General features: G+C 44.7%; 1 protein-coding gene and 1 non-coding gene across 5 annotated transcripts in view; both read right to left on the bottom strand.

The window, feature by feature from the left end:
• Nucleotides 1-18962, bottom strand: part of bcar3 (BCAR3 adaptor protein, NSP family member) — a 178659-nt gene that overhangs the window by 24223 nt on the left and 135474 nt on the right. For all 4 annotated transcript variants that reach the window (XM_060830583.1, XM_060830584.1, XM_060830588.1 and 1 more), the window contains 2 exons: nucleotides 2924-3052; nucleotides 546-991 (listed from right to left, as the gene is read on the bottom strand). In XM_060830583.1, coding sequence (XP_060686566.1) covers nucleotides 546-991; nucleotides 2924-3052 — 575 coding nt within the window. The remainder of the gene's footprint in view (nucleotides 1-545; nucleotides 992-2923; nucleotides 3053-18962) is intronic.
• Nucleotides 13009-13081, bottom strand: trnar-acg (transfer RNA arginine (anticodon ACG)). The gene has a single exon. It is a non-coding gene; the product is annotated as a tRNA-Arg (tRNA).

Here is an 18962-nt window from a genome sequence, read left to right as displayed (position 1 = left end):
AGAGTTTTAACCCTGAACTAAAAAGGTAGTGGAGTACTCCTCATCAAAGTCAGCAGAAAATCTCTGCACATCATGCAGTGCAGCTGTCAGATTAAATTTTATATATTGCTGTTAAAACAAGGAAAAATCTCTAACTTTAATCTTAATTTTTTTAATTCATTCGCAGAATCAAGCATTGTTGACCATGTCAGCATTTATTGCCAATCCCTAATTGCCCAGGAGTCGGTTAAGAGTCTAACAAGTTGCTATGGGTCTGGAGTTACATGGAGACCAGACCATGTAAGGATGGCAGTGTCCTTCCTTAAAGGACATCAGTGAACCAGATAGGTTTCTCTGACAAAAAAAAACATTGGATTCATGGTCATCATTAGACTCCTAATTCCAGATTTTTATGGAATTCAAACTCCACCATCTGCCGTGGCGAGATTTGAACCTGGGTCCCCGGACCAAGGTCTCTGGATTAACAGTCCAGTCACAATACAACTCAGTCATCACCTCCCCTCAATTTGCTGTGGTTAATGAATTACTTCTATCCAGACACCCACCTCAAAAGGTTTCCTGCTGGCAGAATCCGCTCTTGACCAGGCCTGTTTGATACGTTCAAGCTCAGACGTTTTTCTGCGTCCAGTTTTCCGTCCGTTGTGCTGTAGACCTGTTGCCTGACGGGAGCAGCTGGCCCGTATTTCTCCTCCACACACCTCAACGGCAGAGTCCGATTTATGGGCTGGAAAATGATGGCCCCGACCTGCTCGAAGATGGGTTTGCGGTTCCCCACATAGCACCTGACCAGAGCGGGGATGCTGTCAAAGCTGTCCCGCTCAAACTGGTACTGCAGGCGGCTGTAGCCTTCGTTCAGCCTGACAACCACTCTGTTGATCTTGAAATGGTGAGGGGTATCCTTCCACTGACAGGTCAACACCTGGTTGCCAGGGCTGGAGAGAGATTCACGGATGAGGAAGTCTCCATCCCTCTGAATCAGGGACTCTGCAACCTTCAAACAGAAACACAGTAAGCAGGATTCAGGAGCATGTGCCTGTTCAAAATGCTCTCTATCCATCGTAATGACACTGAGTATTCAAGAACCTTATAGTTCGATCAATATTTCACATCCAGTGGTCAACCAAACCAAATGCAATATAAGGAACAGCAAGAGGCCATTCAACTCCTCAAAGCTGCCCCCACAATTCAATCTAATCATGGCTGGTCTGTACCTCAAATCCATTTACCTTTAAATTAAAGAACTGTTGAAGCTGGAAATCAGAAACAAAAACAGAAATTGCTGGAGAAACTGTGGAAAGCAGAGTTAACATTTCAGAATCGGTAACCCTTCTTAAGAGCTGATTTCAGCTCAGAAAAGGTTGATATATCTTCTGAAGATGGGGTGGGGAGAGGAGTAAATGAGAGCTGGAAATGGAGCCCAGTGAGAGAGGAAAACCGTTGGACAGTCAAAGGAATAGGTAAAGGTCAGGCTGGGAGAATCAATAGCTGCTAATGGGGAACCTAGTAGCTGATGGATCAGCACTGCCCTACACTGGCTCAGTGCTGCCTTGCCCCCCCATTCCATTTATTCCTCTAGCTCATTCCAACGTTCTATCATGAAACGTTTACTTTGTGTTGCCACACTCCAGGGCAGATATATCCTACCCTTGTACCAGTGCAGCAAGTGGAGTACAGCGGGGTCTCTTTTTAAGTCTCGTGTAATTAAACACAAGAGATACATCCTGAGATTCATTTTCAATTCAAAATGATTGTGTATTACATGTGTTGCTCAATCTCCATTTGTACATTTTATTCAGGGGACATCAGATTCCCAAACACTGGACCAAATTGCCTAGCTCAAATATTACCAGAATGCCCAGTCTGCTCCACCCCCTACCCCCCACTCCAACTCTGACCAGAACCATCTGCAGAGGAAACAGTCTCTCCAAATCAGTCTGATTGAATCCTTGTTCCATATCCCAATCACAGCTGCTATGTCTCCACTAGACTCCAACATAAGACAGAAGGCTTCGGGCTGGTTTTACACATATTACACACGTAAGTTGATGATGCTGGTGTTGGCTGAGAGCAATTCTTTCAGCACTAGCTCAAACTCTGGCACCTCCTGATCAGTGCAAATGGGAGGGGTAGAACTCATTTCCCTGATAATGGTAAACTGGATGTTATTATACTGGCTGGTCAGGATGCTCTGTGCCTACTGAGGTCAATAGAAGGAAGTGTCAGGCAGGGATTAAAAAGAGTACTCAATGTAACAAAGTCTGTGTAGTCTCCTGACAAAGACCAATTCCATCCCAGCAACTCACTAAATCTCCTTTAGACGGAGCCTGCAAGTTTCTCTCCGAGCCACTCACCTCTCACCTTGTAAATTTATCACTGTACCTTCAGTGTCACTGGATCTAAATCCTAGAATTCCCTTCCTAACGGCACTGTGGGTCTACCCACAGCACATGGACTGCAGTGGTTCAAGAAGGCAGCTCACCCCCACCTTCTCAAGGACAACTCAGAATGGGCAAGAAACACTGGGCCCAGCCAGCGACAAGCACTCCCGTGAAAGAATTCAAACACAAACAATTGTGAAGGCTTCAAATACGATGCTTATAAGATAAAAAGGCAATGTTGGTTTAAATGTGATCATGTTTTTTTCATTCATAAACCAGCACACAGCATTGTGAAATCAGGGCTCTGGGGAAAATGATCTCATTGCTTGTATTGAAATAATCAGTGTTAAATGATACTATAAAGTCTAGACTACTCAACACCATATGGGATCTCTGGAGGAATCTCATGTAGGAAACATTGTCTCATTTCTGCACTAATTTCTAGCAGCTCAGGCCTGACTATTCAAGGAAAGTGAACAACCACAGCTCAAAGGAAAATAAATGGCATGGTCCAGATCAAAACAAGCAATGTTCAGCAGCATTACCTTCCTGGGAATTTGGCCGTGGTACCAGGCATGACTTCGTAGGTCTTCACTGTTTAACTTCAGTTCTTCCTCCAGCTCCTTTTTCAGTTTCTCAGGTGTTGAGTCCATTATGTACCTGTCTTTAGAGAACTGAAAACAGAACAGCAGAAACAAAGAGTCTGTCAAAATCCCTCCAGCCAGTCCTTGCTCTGTTACCCAAAGGTAACGGTTGCACACTTCATTTAGATTCACTCACTGAACCCACTTGGAGTTCAAAAGCATATTTGGCCGTGATTTCCATTTTCCAGCTGGTCTTTTTAATTTCAAATCAATAGCTGCAGGAGATGAATTATACTGGTCACACTGTTCATGCCGAGCAGTTGGAAATACCCTCACTTCAATCAAGCTAACACTGTAATGGCTCTGCTCACCTAGAGGAAAGAGTGTTCTCCCAAGCTGCTAATGATGCATTTTATTTGTTTTTATTGATCTAATGATATTTAGTTACAAAAAATTAATTTCCGTCACTGCATTATTTTATGAGCTAGGAGAAGCTCTGTACACAGCTCTCAAAAATTCACCTCATAAAGGTTTCTTTTTCCATGAGTAACTCTGATTGTGACAGTTGCCTGGAGATATAACAACTGAGCTTTGTATCCACCCTCTCACTTTCTAATCCTGTGGGACAAAGATAAGCAGAAAATAAACGTGAAAAACTAAAAGGCACATGCAAACCCTTGAGCTAATGTTGAGTATGTGAATGAGGGTATACACAAACATTTGTGTTGGAGTGTGTGTGTGTGTGTGTGTGTCTCTCTCTCTCTCTGTGGTCTACTTTGCCATTGAGCATTATGAGCGATTCTGATTCCTAATGCAACTTCCTCTCCATTAATGTCCGTTTAATGAGCTGATAATTCACTTACATTTAATTATTAGTTCAACAAAATACCAGTGTGGACCACTGTTTGCCTTGTTGTCATTGTTCACTTGTCACTCCATCTCTGCTTTCATACTCATTAACATAGTGCATTTATGAGTTACCTCATCTGTCACTGCCTATGTCTCACCTTTTCATAAATGTAGAGCTCAGCATCACGATTTGCAAGAACAAAGTAAACTTACTATCCCTAATATTTTTCAAATATTGTTTTCCTCATGCAAGGAACCGTAGTATTTCTGCACCTTTGATCTCATCCTGGGTGCATCTGATTTTATGCTCAACTCCTTGTAGCTTCATCAGTTTAAAAGGACCCCACTTTGCCAAGTTCCACAGATTCCATTCCAGCACCATTCCGTTATTATTTGTCCACACTATAAATCAATGCACTTCAAAATATTCTTTACAAGTGCTTAAACACGGTGACGATTTTCTGAAAGATGTGACAACATTCTAAAAGCCCAAGCCTTTCCATCTTGATTGTAGTTCTGGAGTCAGAAACGGGCAGGTAACTGGGGAACCAGTTGGGTAACGAGCCAAGTGCCAGGTGGGTTGGGTGCCAGCCAACCTTCCCTGTAAGCTCTGCAGCCACTGGGAATCTCTGAATTGATTGGCCAATGATTGCTTCTGCATTTGGATGTTGCTGTCACGCAGTAAAAAAAATTACAAGGAACAATGCTTGGTTTGAGGGGTAGGGTACCAAGTGGTTAGGGAGGTGGTAAGGGAGCCAGGTAAGTAATGCAGTTTCGAGGGAGGGTTGATGTGGGTGGGAGATATCGGGTCCCGTGAAGGTGGAGGAGGTGGGTGTCAGGAAGACTGGGGGAGGGGGGCTGATTGGCGAGCTGAGATTGATCAGGCTCTGGATGGGAGAAGGGGCTGGGCCAAGTCCCTGGTGATTGGAGACAAATCGGTCCAGAGGAGAGAAACAGAGGGCACAGGAGAAAAGGGCAGTGATTCTGGAGATGGCAAAAGAGGGTTGGGGAAGGAGGAGCAGGAGAAAGGGGGAAGCAGCAAGCATGGGGCAGCAGGAGCAAGTGGCATGGCAATGGAAACGGGCTCTGGGACAGTGGAGAATGATGGACAAGTCCCGGGAGATGACATGGAGTTAGGACAGGAGCAGGTGGAAGAGGTAGTGGGTGGTCAGGTCCAGTTAGGGTTTGGGGTGGTGGAAGAAGCCTAGGGGGCGGAAGGATGTATCTGGGGGTATGCACGAGATAAGTATAGCTTCGGCTGAATATTTACTCTGCAGTTAAATCAAGGGCTGAACCTTACCTTTCCTGGGAAGTGCAAGTCATGTCGAGTTTGAGTGAGTGATTCTTGCTGTACCTCACCAAACCCACCACTTTAATTACTGTTTGAGCTCCCGTGATGAGAATCACATCTGACATCAGGGGGAGTCAGTGTGGGCAGGGACCTGGAGGGCAGAATTGGTTTTCCATCAGGAAGGGAGTGTGATACCAGGCCATGCCAGCCTGCTCCAAGGTTCTTACCCGGATTAGAGCTGTCTCAGATGTCTGGAGGACACCCAGCACTACAGGAAGGAGCTCAATGTCCTTCTGTACTTTGTCAGGGCAACTTCCACCATCATCTGTAGATACCTTACACTGACCCGATCTCTGCTACTATATCCTACCATTCTCACTATTACCTGCAACATCTTCCTCAATCACTCTCACCCACCCCAACTACCAGATACCACTAATCCCCCTAACCTGCGCATTGCCTGCTCACTTGCTCAGGAATTCCCCTCACCTGCACCAACAGTAATATCTATGCCACCCACTTTCACCTCCCTCAATTCCTGACTCTCCCTCCTTCAGGAGGAAAAGAGCATCTGGCTGGGCAGAAATTATTGCGAGGAAATTTCCATCTTTCACACAATTTCTTCAGAGTGTGCTACAATGGAAATTCCACATGGTTCCCTATGCACACCTCCCACCTCTGCTGGAGTATGGCCATCAGAAAATCCAGGCCAATAAATGTGAAATTCTGCAGGTTCTCCCAGTCTCCACCATAACATTCCCATACTCATCCCTAAGGAAAATAATGCAGTCAACAGATTTTAACAAGGGCTTTTTGCATAGAATCATACAGCACAGGAACAGACATATCGATCCAATTCATCTGTGCCGACCAGACATCCCAATCTGACCTAGTCCCTTTAAACCCTTCCTATTCATAAACCCATCCAGATTACCTTTTAAATATTGTATCAATACCCGCCTCCACCAGTTCCATACACGCACCAGTTCCTCTGCGTGAAAACGTTGCCCCTTTGCTCCTTTTTAAATCTTTTCCCTCTCACCTTAAACCTATGCCCTCTAGTTTTGGAGTCCCCCACTCATGGTAAAAGACTTAGAGTGAATAACCAATGATTTTATAAACTTCTATAAGGTCAGCCCTCAGTGTCTGCTGAAGCGACACTAGGAGTTCGGGGAAAACCTTGGAATTTCCTGCCTATCCGCATATCCTGATTCCTTCCCCTGTCAGAGTAAAGCCCAGTCACAGGCAGCTCCTCTGTCCAACTGCTGGAAGAAGCTCTCTGTCAGACTGTCAGGGAGTCTCCCAGAATGGGACATGGGATCGTCCAGCTACCACTGCCATCGAGCGACCAAACCTGCAGCAATGTCTTCAGCTGGGCACGGCAACTCCACCTGGTAACTGAATGACAAGGGTAGCCCTGGGATTATAGCTCTTACTGAGTGGTTACAAATCCCTTACTTTTAGAATTTGAATCCCGACAGTGGGGATACAGGCCCTTCAGCCCAGCAAATCCACACCAACCGTCCGAAGAGTATCCCACCCAGACCCATTCCCCTACCCTATTACTCAACATTTACCTCTGACTTATGCGCCTAACCTACACATCCCTGAACACTACGGGCAATTTAGCATGGCCAGTTCACCTAACCTGCACATCTTTGCCTTGTGGAAGGAAACCGGAGGAAACCCACGCAGACACGGAGAAAATGTGCAAACTCCACATGGACAGTCACCCGAGGCTGGAATCAAACCCAGGTCCCTGCCGCTGTGAGTAGCAGTGCTAACCACTGAGGCACTGTGCTGCCCCAATAGGGGAATGGGAAAGGGTTGAATCTCACATGGACCCTGTGAGATTCAGCAGTTGTCTTGGGCTCAGTGGAGGCCTGACTCAAGCAGAACAATTGCTTTTAAACTATAATTGAATGTCCCATAAATGGGGTTGATCCATTGTGAGGTGCATACTAAGTCCCAGAGAAGGGAAAATGGAAGGAAAATATTTTGACAAATATTAATTTACATTAATTATAAATTCAAATTATTGAATGATGCCTCACAGAAAGTGGGTATTCTGTCTAATGTGCCGATCCTCTTTTGAAACTTTCTTTTTCTTTCGATTAAAAGAAATAGTTTAATTGACAGAATGGAGAGCTACATTATAATCAGACAGCCCTGGGATGTCTCTCCAGTGCCGATTCAAATCAGTCAACCTTGCACTACAGTGCCCTCTGGTGGTACACCAGAGAATGTACGTGAGGTAGGTTACATACAGAAGTCCCAGCAAAAGTACAAGACTTGGGAGTTCCTTCATCAGACAGGCTATTTTTATTCTTTGATGGAATTTGGGCATCATTCGTTTGACCTGCATTTATTGTCCATCCCTACTTGCCCTTGTGAGGAGGTAGCAGCACAATGCCTTAATGTACCATGTGCTGCAGATACACTTACAATACTGCTAGCAAGGAATGTAGTTCCACAGTTTTGAGCCAGTGACACTGAAGGAAAGGCAATATATTTCCAAGTTAGGGTGGTGTGGGATTTGGAAAGGAACCTTCGGCTGGTGGTGTCTCCATGTGCCTGCTGTCCCTGTCCTTCTGGATAGCAGTGGTTGTGGATTTGGAAGGAGCTGCCTTAGACAATACACACTGCTGATACTATATGCTGATTGTGGAAGAAATGGATATCTAAAGTCGTGGATATGGTGCTAAACAAGTGAGCTGCCTTGACCCAGTTTGTTTGAGTGTTGTTGAAGCCTCTTTCTGATCAGTGGAGCAAGAATTCCATCACACTCCTGACGTGTGCCTTGTAGATGACGGACAGGTTTTGTGGAGTCCGGAGGCGAGTCCCCAGTCTCTAGCATGCTCTGTTAACTACTGTGTCTACATGGTCTGGTTTAGTTTCTCAGCGGCAGTGGCTCAAGAAGGATGCCGTCCACCATCACCAGGGTAACTACAGGTTGGGCAACTAAATGTCACCTTGCCAGTGACACCTATATCCCAGGAATTAAAAGGGAATTGAATTACAGATTAATTACCACAGCTTCACATCAACGCCAAGTCAGTCAGTATAAATTAGAACAGATTCTTGACAACATTGAGTCATTCTCTCGTTCAGTACGATAAAAAGTCTCTGTTCTTAACAAACTATAACAAAATGTTTGTAGCACAGAAACAGACCATTCAGTTCAATAGGTCCTTGCTGTGGGTTATACTGTGGTCAATACTAATACAATCCATCTCCCACCTCTCTTCATCTCAGTCCTCTCAACATAGCCTTCTCCCTGTATTTATCTCGCCTCCCTTTAAATGCATCTCCACAATTCAACTTGAAGAGTGGCTGTGGTAGAAAATTCTACGTGTTAAAAAAAATCCTAAATTTCTTTTTGTGTTAATTGGTGACTCATATTTATGGTCCCCGAGTTCAGATCTTGCTCACATCTACTCCAAATCTATCCTTTTAATGACCTTGCATCTGTACGAGGTCATCCCTCAGTCTTCTCGGAGGTTCCTTCTCCTGGTTGAGAATTCTAGCGCCAGGAAAACAAGAGAGGGACAGAGGTTTGGAAGAATGATGGACAGTCACACTGGTCCATGTTTAATAGAGCCAGTTGCTGTTGGTAATAGAGCAGAGACTGGGCTATACAGAGCGCATCCAAAGCTCCACTGGCTGATTCCTAACTTGCATCAACTCCCATTCACACAGCAATACCTTGATTTAATATTCTCAGCCACATTTTGAAATCCTTCCGTGTTCTCATCGTTTAATCTCCCCTGAAATTCTGAGTTCCCAATGCTCCACCAATCCTGGCTTGTCATGCTCCCCAGCTGTTAACGTCTCTTCCAACGGCTGCGTCTTCACGTGACCAGGTCCTTAAACTCTGGAATTCTCTCCTTGCAGTTTGAAACCTCTCTCTCCTCCTTTAGGACAGCTCCTAAAACCCGTCTCTTTGACCAAGCCATTGGTCACCTGTCCTAGCATGGGCAGCAAGGTTAGCACTGCTGCCTCACAATGCCAGAGGGTTTGATTCTACCCTCAGGTAACTGTGTGGAGTTTGCACATTTTCCCCATATCCATGTGGGTTTCCATTGGGTGCTCCGCTTTCCTCCCACAGTCCAAAGATGCACAGGTTAGGTGGATTGATCATGTTAAATTGATAATGTCCAGGGGTGTGCAGGGTAGGTGGATTACCCGGTAAATGCACGGTTACAGGGATGGGGTGGTGAGGGTGGGTCTGAGTAGAATTCTCTTCGGAGGGTCAGTTTGGACTCAATGGGCTGAATGGCCTGCTTCCATACTGTATGGATTCTATGATTGAATATATTTTTATATGGTTTGATTTCAAATTCATTTGATAATACTTCTGTGAAATGGCTTGAGATATTTTTCTGTGTTGAAGGCAGTATATAAATGCAAATTGTTGTTGTTCTGAAAACCAGATTGTGGAAATGCTCCACAGCAGACATCACTTAAGGAGTTGTAAGAACAAGGCAGAGGATGGAGATCTCATTCCTGATGAACAGCTTATGCCCAAAACGTCGATTCCCCTGCTCCTCGGATGCTGCCTGACCTGCTGTGCTTTTCCAGCACCACACTCTTGACTCTGATCTCCAGCACCTGCAGACCTCCCTTTCTCTAAAGGATCGGGTTCACTTTGTACAAAGCAAGAACTCAATCACTGACAGTTACACATCCATCCCAAAACCGTGATCATATCCAAGTTCAATTAAAATCACACAGTACTGAAACAGACTCCGGCCCAACTTGTCCATGCCAACCAGATATCCCAAACCTAACTGGTCCCATTTTCCATGTTTGGCCCATATCCCGCTAAAGCCCTCCTATTCATGCACATGTCCAAATATCTTTTAAATGTTGTAATTTTACCCACCTCTAACACTTTCTCTGATGGCTTATTCCATACACACACCACCCTCTGCATGAACAAGTTGCCCCTCAGGTGCCTTTTAAATCTTTCATCTCTCACCTTAAACTTATGTCCTCTAGTTTTGAACTCCTCCACCCTGGGTAAAGACCTTAGCTGTTCACCTTATGTGTGCCCTTTATGATTTTATTAACATTGATAAGGTCACCCATCAGGCTTTGATCCTCCAGGGAAAATGTTCCAGCCTATCCTCATAACTCAAACCCTGCAGTCCCAGCAACATCCTTGGAAATCTTTTCTGCATTCTCTCAGGTTTAACACCACCCTTCCTATAGCAGGGTGGCCAGAATTGTAGCAGTATTCTAAAAGTCGCCTCGGCAGTGCCTTATTGAGATACAACATGACAGCCCAACACCTCTACTCAATGCACTGACCAATGGAGGTAAGTGTGCCAAAATGCGTTCTTCACGATCTTGTCTCCATGTGATGCCACTTCAGCCATACAAAGGAAAGGAAGTAGCATCTCCTTTGACAAGTTACCAGAATATTGCCCTGAAGAGAGTGAGGAAGGAGCTCATGAGAATCGTTCCAGCGATGAGACATTTCAGTCATGTGGAAAGATTAGAGAATTTAGAACTGTTTTCTTTGGAGAGGAAAAGACTAATGAAATCTGATCACAGTTTTCAAATCCATGAACACAGATCAAATGGATGGGGAGAAACTGTTCCCAATCATAGAGTATTTTGCAAAAGAAGCAAATGTGATCTGGATGAAAGCCCTTTTATTACACAGCAAGTAATTAGTGTGTGAAATGCATTCCAGGGAGTGTGGTGGGGGCAGGTTCAATCGCGGCATTGGATGGTTATTTGAATGAAAACATTTTACAAGGTCTCTGGGGAAAAGGCAGGAGAATGGCAGAAGCTGAAATGCTCAGAGAGATGGAGCAGTCTAGACAGGTTTGAATAGCCTGCCTCCACACTGTGCAGATTCTGTGGAATCATCTTATCAAATATCAATAGCTCCTGTAAAGGCGGCCTTCATGGGTGCAGCCTGATGATAGTTTGGTTTTAAGTCCCAGGCCACCTCATCATTGCTGCACTACCAAATGGCCAATGCATTGGCTAAATTATGTACTCTTTCTGACCAAAGGCTAGCAGACCCTATTAGAAGGACAGGCATCCCGAGTGACAATTCAATGGAAAGCAGTCAACTCCAAGTTAACATTTCAGGTCCAGTGGCCCTTCCTCTGAACGGAAGAAGGGTCACTGGACCCGAAACATTAATTCTGATTTGTCTACACCGATGCTGTTTTCCCTGGAGCGCTGGAGGCTGAGGAGTGAACTTAGTGTTTTATAAAATCATGAGGGGCACAGATAGGATAAATTGAGAAGGTCTGTTCCCTTCAGTGGGAGGAGTCCAGAACCATAGAGCATAGGTTTAGGGTGAGAGGGGAAAGATATAAAAGGAACCTAAGGGGCAACTTTTTTCACGCAGAGGGTGGTGAATGTATGAAATGCCAGAGGAAATGATGGAGGTTGGTACAATTACAACAATTAAAAGGCATCTGGATGGGTTTATTAATAGGAAGGGTTTAGAGGGATATGGGCCAGGTGCTGGCAGGTGGGACTAGATTAGTTTAGGATATCTGGTCAGCATGGATGAGTTGGACCGAAGGGTCTGTTTCTGTGCTGCACATCTCTATGACTTGACACTATCAGACATGCTGCAATTATCCAACAATTTCTATTCTTGTTCCAGATTTCCACCATCCACAGTATTTTTGGTTTTACGATTTTTATTATCCCTTCCTAAACTAAGGATAATGTGGTGAACACTTGTAGCACTAGCTCAGAATATGCCTGTGGTTAACTGGGTGATTCACTGAGCCCCAGGGGGACAACACAGTGAATTTCTAATCTGGCGTTTCCTATCCTACATCAGAGAATGGGAATTAACATAATAACACATGAAAGTGATGTTCTAATTGCTGTTTGTTCACAGTCTTTTACCACTCACACTTTCCTGTGGCTCCATAACATGTCTTTTGATACTATTTGCTGCTCCAAATGCCTTTACCCATCGAAAAAAAGACATCAAACACCCCAATAATGGGTAAACATCAAAGATCAGTGTCTAAGAGCAATCAGTTAAAAATCACACAACACCAGGTTATAGTCCAACAGGTTTATTTGGAAGCACTAGCTTTCGGAGCGCTACTCCTTCATCAGGTGGTTGTGGAGTATAAAATGAGCAATCAAATTCATTTATCTATTTATGGCAGACCCATCATTCCCTACAATAAGTGAATACTTATTGATATATTGCACGGAGAATTAGAGTGTTACAAGAGAAACAGGCCCATTCAAGCCATCAAGTCTGTGCTGGTATTTTTCTCTACAAATCAGAGAGTCATCACACTCTCTACCTCATTACTTTATTGTGTGGCATTTCTCAATTCAAACGGTTTTGAAAATAATTTTTAAAATTTACTTCACTTGATGTAACACATCCCAAATATATTGCTGTGTCTAACCCTGGTGTTCTTGGAAATGTGGCTGTAAATCGAGAGAGGTAGGTGCAGGAGTAAGCCATTTAGCCCATTGAGTTCATTCCTCTTTTGATAACACCATGGCTGATGTAGATTAGATTAGACTTACAGTGTGGAAACAGGCCCTTCGGCCCAACAAGTCCACACCGACCCGCCGAAGCGCAACCCACCCATACCCCTACATTTACCCCTTACCTAACACTACGGGCAATTTTTTTAGCTTGGCCAATTCACCTGACCCGCACATCTTTGGACTGTGGGAGGAAACCGGAGCACCCGGAGGAAACCCACGCAGACACGGGGAGAACGTGCAAACTCCACACAGTTAGTCGCCTGAGTCGGGAATTGAACCCGGGTCTACAGGCGCTGTGAGGCAGCAGTGCTAACCACTGTGCCACCGTGCCGCCCCAAAATTCACAGCTGACTTCGGCTGAAGAGAAATCAGTTTTCAAATGCGTAATAAATGCCTGCATTTCCCTCGAACCAGGTAGGACTCGAACCTACAGTGTCCTGATCCGTAGTCAGGCGCGTTATCCATTATGCCACTGGCCCGACCATAACTCTACTTTCCTTCCATTCCCCAAAATACTTGACTCCTTTATCTGTCTACATCTGAGTAATTCAGCCTTGAACATTTTCAATCACCCAGCTTCCATGATTCTCTATGAAAGAGCATTACAAAGACTAATGACCTTCTGAGACATTTCTCCTCATATTTGTCTTAAATGGGAGATCCCTGAAGGAGCAAATTACTGTTGATGCTGGACTCCGCACTGAAAGCAGAAATTGCTGTAAATCACAGCAGGTCAGGCAGCATCCATGGAGAGCGAGTGAGCTAACTTTTCGAGTCTAGTTGATTTTTCAGCATTTCTGTTTTCATCCCTTGTTTTTAATCTGGTCTCTTCATTTCTAGATTCCGAAACATTCCTCCAGTAACTACCCAGTCAGCCCTCTTCAGAACCTTAATTGTTTCAATCAGATCACCTCTCATTCTTCCAAACTGCACTAGTTTAGGAGAAAGTGAGGACTGCAGATGCTGGAGATCAGAGATGAAAATGTTTTGCTGGAAAAGCGCAGCAGGTCAGGCAGCATCCAAGGAGCAGGAGAATCGACATTTCAGGCATGAGCCCTTCTTTCCTGACCTGCACTAGTTTAGGGTCAACCTTTCCTTATATGACAACCCATTCACCCCAGGAATCATCCAAGGGAAACTTCTCTGAACTGCTTCAAATGCAAGAGTCTCACTCCCCAAGTAAGGGGTTCCGAACTGTACACATTACTTCAGAGACTGGAGGTTGGCTAACGTGGCGCCATTATTTAAGAAAGGTGATAAGGACAAGCCAGGGAACTATAGACCGGTGAGCCTGACCTCGATGGTGGGCAAATTGTTGGAGGAAATCCTGAGGGACAGGATGTACATGTATTTGGAAAGGCAAAGACTGATTAGGGATAGTCAACATGGCTTTGTGCGTGGGAAATCATGTCTCACAAACTTGATTGAATTTTTTTAAGAAGATCTCCATTATCTGCAGTACTCACTTTCTCCTCCTGGACCATTAATCCACATGAAAGGGTTCTTAAAAGATTTACAAGGATGTTGCCAGGTTTGGAGGATTTGAGTATTAGGGAGAGGCTGAATAGGCTGGGGCTGTTTTCCCTGGAGCGTTGAAGACTGAAGGGTGACCTCATGGAGGTTTATAAAATCATGAGGGGCATGGATAGGATAAATAGGCAAAGTCATTTCCCTGGGGTGGGGAGTCCAGAACTAGAGGGCATAGGTTTAGGGTGAGAGGGGAAAGGTATAAAAGCGACATGAGGGGCAGCTTTTTCACGCAGAGGGTGGTGTGTGTGTGGAATGAGCTGCCAGAGGAAGTGGTGGAGGCTGGTACCATTGCATTATTAAAAAGGCATCTGGATGGGTATGTGAATAGGAGGGATTTAGAGGGATACGGGCCAAGTGCTGTTAAATGGGACTAGATTAGGTTGGGATATCTGGTCAGCATGGACAAGTAGGACCAAAGGGTCTGTTTCTATGCTGTACATCCATATGACTTTATGACTGTAAGTAACAAAGAGGATTGATGAGGGCAGAGCGGTAGATGTGATCTATGTGGATTTCAGTAAGGCGTTCGATAAGGTTCCCCATGAGAGACTGGTTAGCAAGGTTAGATCTCATGGAATATAGGGAGATCTAGCCATTTGGATACAGAACTGGCTCAAAGGTAGAAGACAGAGGGTGGTTGTGGAGGGTTGTTTTTCAGACTGGAGGCCTGTGACCAATGGAGTGCCACAAGGATCAGTGCAGGGTCCACTACTTTTCATCATTTACATAAATGATTTGCTTGTGAGCATAAGAGGTACAGTTAGTAAGTTTGCAGATGACACCAAAATTGAAGTTGTAGCGGACAGTGAAGAAGGTTACCTCTGATTACAACAGGATCTTGATCAGATGGACCAATGGGCTAAGGAGTGGCAGATGGAGTGTAATTTAGATAAATGCGAAGTGCTGCATTTTGGGAAAGCAAATCTTGGCAGGACTTATATACTTAATGGTAAGGTTCTAGGGAGTGTTGCTAAACAAAGAGACCTTGGAGTGCAGGTTCATAGGATAGTGAAGGTGGTGTTTGGTATGCTTTCCTTCATTGGTCAGAGTATTGAGTACAGGAGTTGAGAGGTCATGTTGCGGCTGTACAGGACATTGGTTCAGCCACTTTTGGAATATTGCATGCAATTCTGGTCTCCTTCCTATCGGAAAGATGTTGTGAAACTTGAAAGGGTTCAGAAAAGATTTACAAGGATGTTACAAAATGCCCTGCCTACCAATGTAGTTAACTCAGCCACATTAGGGGCATTTAAACAGTCCTTGGATAAGCACATGGATGATGATGGGATAGTGTAGGGAGATGGGCTTAGATTAGTTCACAGGTTGGCTCAACATCAAAGGGCAAAGGGCCTGTTCTGCACTATATTGTTCTATGTTGCCAGGGTTGGAGAATTTGAGCTATAGGGAGAGATTGAAGAGGCTAGGGCTGATTTCCCTGGAGCGTTGGAGGCTGAGGGATGACCTTATAGAGGTTTATAAAATCATGTGGGGCACAGATAGGGTAAATAGACAAGGTCCTTTCCCTGGAATGGGGTAATCCAGAATTACAGAGCATAGGTTTAGGGTGAGAGGGGAAAGAAATAAAAGAGACCTAAGGGGTAACGTTTTCACACAGAGGATGGTGCGTGTATAGAATGAGCTGCCAGAGGATGTGGTGGAGGCTGGTACAATTGCAACATTTAAAAGGCCTATGAATAGGAAAGGTGTGGAGTGATATGGGCCATGTGCTGGCAGGTGGGACTAGATTGGGTTGGGATATCTGGCCAGCATGGATGAGTTGTTTCCATGCAGTTCATTTCTATGACTCTATGTGGTCTCACTGTGACCTTGCTACAGTTGTAGTAAGACTTCCCTACTTTTATCTCCCTTGCACTACCAGCTGAATAACTTTCATCTGGATTAACAGCCTGAGGGGTAGATCTTGATGGTGTGATGTTGTGACTTTGGATGAATGCAAAGATTTCTACATTTAATTCCACTGGATCCACCCCTAACTCTCACCTGGGAGTCTGATTCAGTGACTGAAAACAAGGTTAAAATACTGTAGTCTGCTGTTTGAATCAAAAGGGGGAGCAACATGGGAATCAAAGTGAATTAAATGCTCCAGGTGTTAGAAATCTGAGCAAACTACTTCTGTCCCTGACTATTACAATAAAAATATGCAGTCAGTTGCCCTACTACATGCTGTTTTTCAAGGAGATTCAGCTGCCTGTAATGACTGTTTTCTCCATCTACAAACACAGGTGTGATAAAATATACCCAGGCCTCAGCTTCAGAGAGTTGGAGTGCCTCTCCTTCAGCCGGCTGTGTGGTTATCTGATCGGAGTTATTTTAACTCCGACATTCTCACCCATTCATGTTGTACCTGCTCCACTTGATCAGAGGCTCACCCACCATTTCAACATCCACCATTACCAGGACCAGTGCTTCTGTGGCTGCAATATGCATTTGCTGCAGAAATCAGTGCAGCAACTCACAGGATAAGGCACATTGCTGAAAATGTGTTGCTGGAAAAGCGCAGGTCAGGCAGCATCCAAGGAGCAGGAGAATCGACGTTTCGGGCATTATTCCTGAAGAAGGGTTCATGCCCGAAACGTCGATTCTCCTGCTCCTTGGATGCTGCCTGACCTGCTGCGCTTTTCCAGCAACACATTTTCAGCTCTGATCTCCAGCATCTGCAGTCCTCACTTTCTCCTAGAATAGGCACATTGCCATATATTTTACTGTCTTATATTCAAGGCTCAGACAGACAGATTTTTGATCAGGAAGGGGTTTAAGGGATATAAGGAAAGTAGATTGAGGATTATCAGCTCAGCCATGATCTCACTGAATGGCAGAGCAGACTCAACAGGCTGAATGGTCTCCTCTGTTTTCTACATCTTCCCTGTAACTCACGCACCTTGCTGGCTCAGAAATATTTTGCATTCCTTCATCATCACTAGGCCACTCTCTTGGATCTCCTGCTTGATAGCACTGTGGAAACATATATGAAGGACTGGGGTATACAGTAGAGGGTTATGAATAGATTAGATTCCCACAGTGTGGAAACAGGCCCATCGGCCCAACCAGTCCACATCGACCCTCCAATGAATAACTCACCCAAACCCATTCTGACTAATGAACCTAACACTACGGGCAATTTAGCATGGCCAATTCACCTAACCTGCACATCTTTGGACTGTGGGAGGAAACCAGAGCACCCGGAGGAAACCCACGCAGACACAGGGAGAATGTGCAAACTCCACACCCAGTCGCCCGAGGCTGGAATCGAACCTGGGTCCCTGGTGCTGTAAGGCAGCAGTGCTAACCACTGAGCTACCGCGCCGCCCCAAACAATGACAAAAGATACAAGGAATCTCGAGTGGAGCATAAATGGACTGCTTGAATCAAGTAAAAAATTAGGTCTGCAGATGCTGGAGATCACAGCTGCAAATGTGTTGCAGGTTAAAGCACAGCAGGCCAGGCAGCATCTCAGGAATAGAGAATTCGACGTTTCGAGCATAAGCCAAGTTGCCAGTTTCTATGTTATTTGTTCAAGGTAATCTAGGACTTACAATGTTGTGTAATACATCAGGGAGAGAGACTATGTTTATACAGGTATTAAACAGAATCAGAAGCTGATGGCTCAAAACCAACAAAGTAACACCCCATCTATCAAGTGTTCTTCATGTCAAAGAACTTCCCAGAGTATTTTATGAAAGGAACAGACAGTGTGTAAAGGATTTAAAGGCTCTGGTGTCCCTGTTACCAAAGGGTTGCCTTCATGTCCAATGAGTCACTGATACCAATGTGCCTAATGTAAAGTATTGTGGGCAAATGTCTGTACAGAGATCTTTGAACACAGTGAGAAGTATCAAAGATTAAACAGAATAGGAAGAGGATTAAAATTTAAAGGGAAGTTGGACAAACAGAAATCCAGAGAATCGACTGGATAAAGAACTGAAAACCAAAAAAATGCTGGAAAACACAGTGGGTCAGGCAGTATCCATGAAGAGAGAGCAAGCTAACGTTTCATAGTAATAGAAGCAGGAGCTGGCCATTTGGCCCATCGAGCCTGTTCCGCCATTCATTAAGATCACGGCTAAGTCAAATATCACACCGGGCTATAGTCCAACAGGTTTATTTGAAACCGCAAGTTTTAAGTCTAGATGGCTCTTCATCAGAGCTGAAGAGAAATATGGAGGGGGCAGCATTTATGCAATGGGGGGGTGGGGGGAGCCGGGGAGAGGGGTAAAGTGCAGGGGGACTTTGATAGTTCAGATTAAGTGATCGGAATGTGTAAATGGCAGAACAATGGTGTGTCAAACTGGAGTGGGGGAGACAGAGAATGTAACAAACAAAGCTAAAAGATAGAGAAGGAATGGGTTCACAATTTGAAACATGGCTGAGAAAGCAAGTTTTGGCAAACACCTTGTGGAACACCAGCAGTGAAATGGAAAGTAATGAAGATGTGCATGGTGAAAGAGCCACTGGAACTCCTGTTGGCAGGACTGGGGAATGAATTCTCTAAAAGGGTACAATAATATACAAGGGTTTGGGAAAACCTAGCAGCACCCTGCAAACAAGAATAATACCAGAAGTTAAGCTGAGAGGAAAGTTATATAGTTGGGGTAGAGGGGGCTGGTAGTGGTGGTTGGGGGGGGGGGTGGGTGAAGGAAAAGAGGAAGCTGAGGCATGATACAATAGAAATTCCTGATGAAGGGCTTATGCTCGAAACGTCGAATTCTCTATTCCTGAGATGCTGCCTGGCCTGCTGTGCTTTGACCAGCAACACATTTTCAGCTACAATAGAAATACTTGAGCAAGTCAGGAGGAACCAGGGTAAGACTC

This window comes from Hemiscyllium ocellatum, chromosome 9, assembly GCF_020745735.1.
Source record: "Hemiscyllium ocellatum isolate sHemOce1 chromosome 9, sHemOce1.pat.X.cur, whole genome shotgun sequence".
NCBI lineage: Eukaryota > Metazoa > Chordata > Chondrichthyes > Orectolobiformes > Hemiscylliidae > Hemiscyllium > Hemiscyllium ocellatum.
Note: the sequence above shows the minus strand (reverse complement) of the source record. Positions and strands in the feature narration are given on the sequence as shown.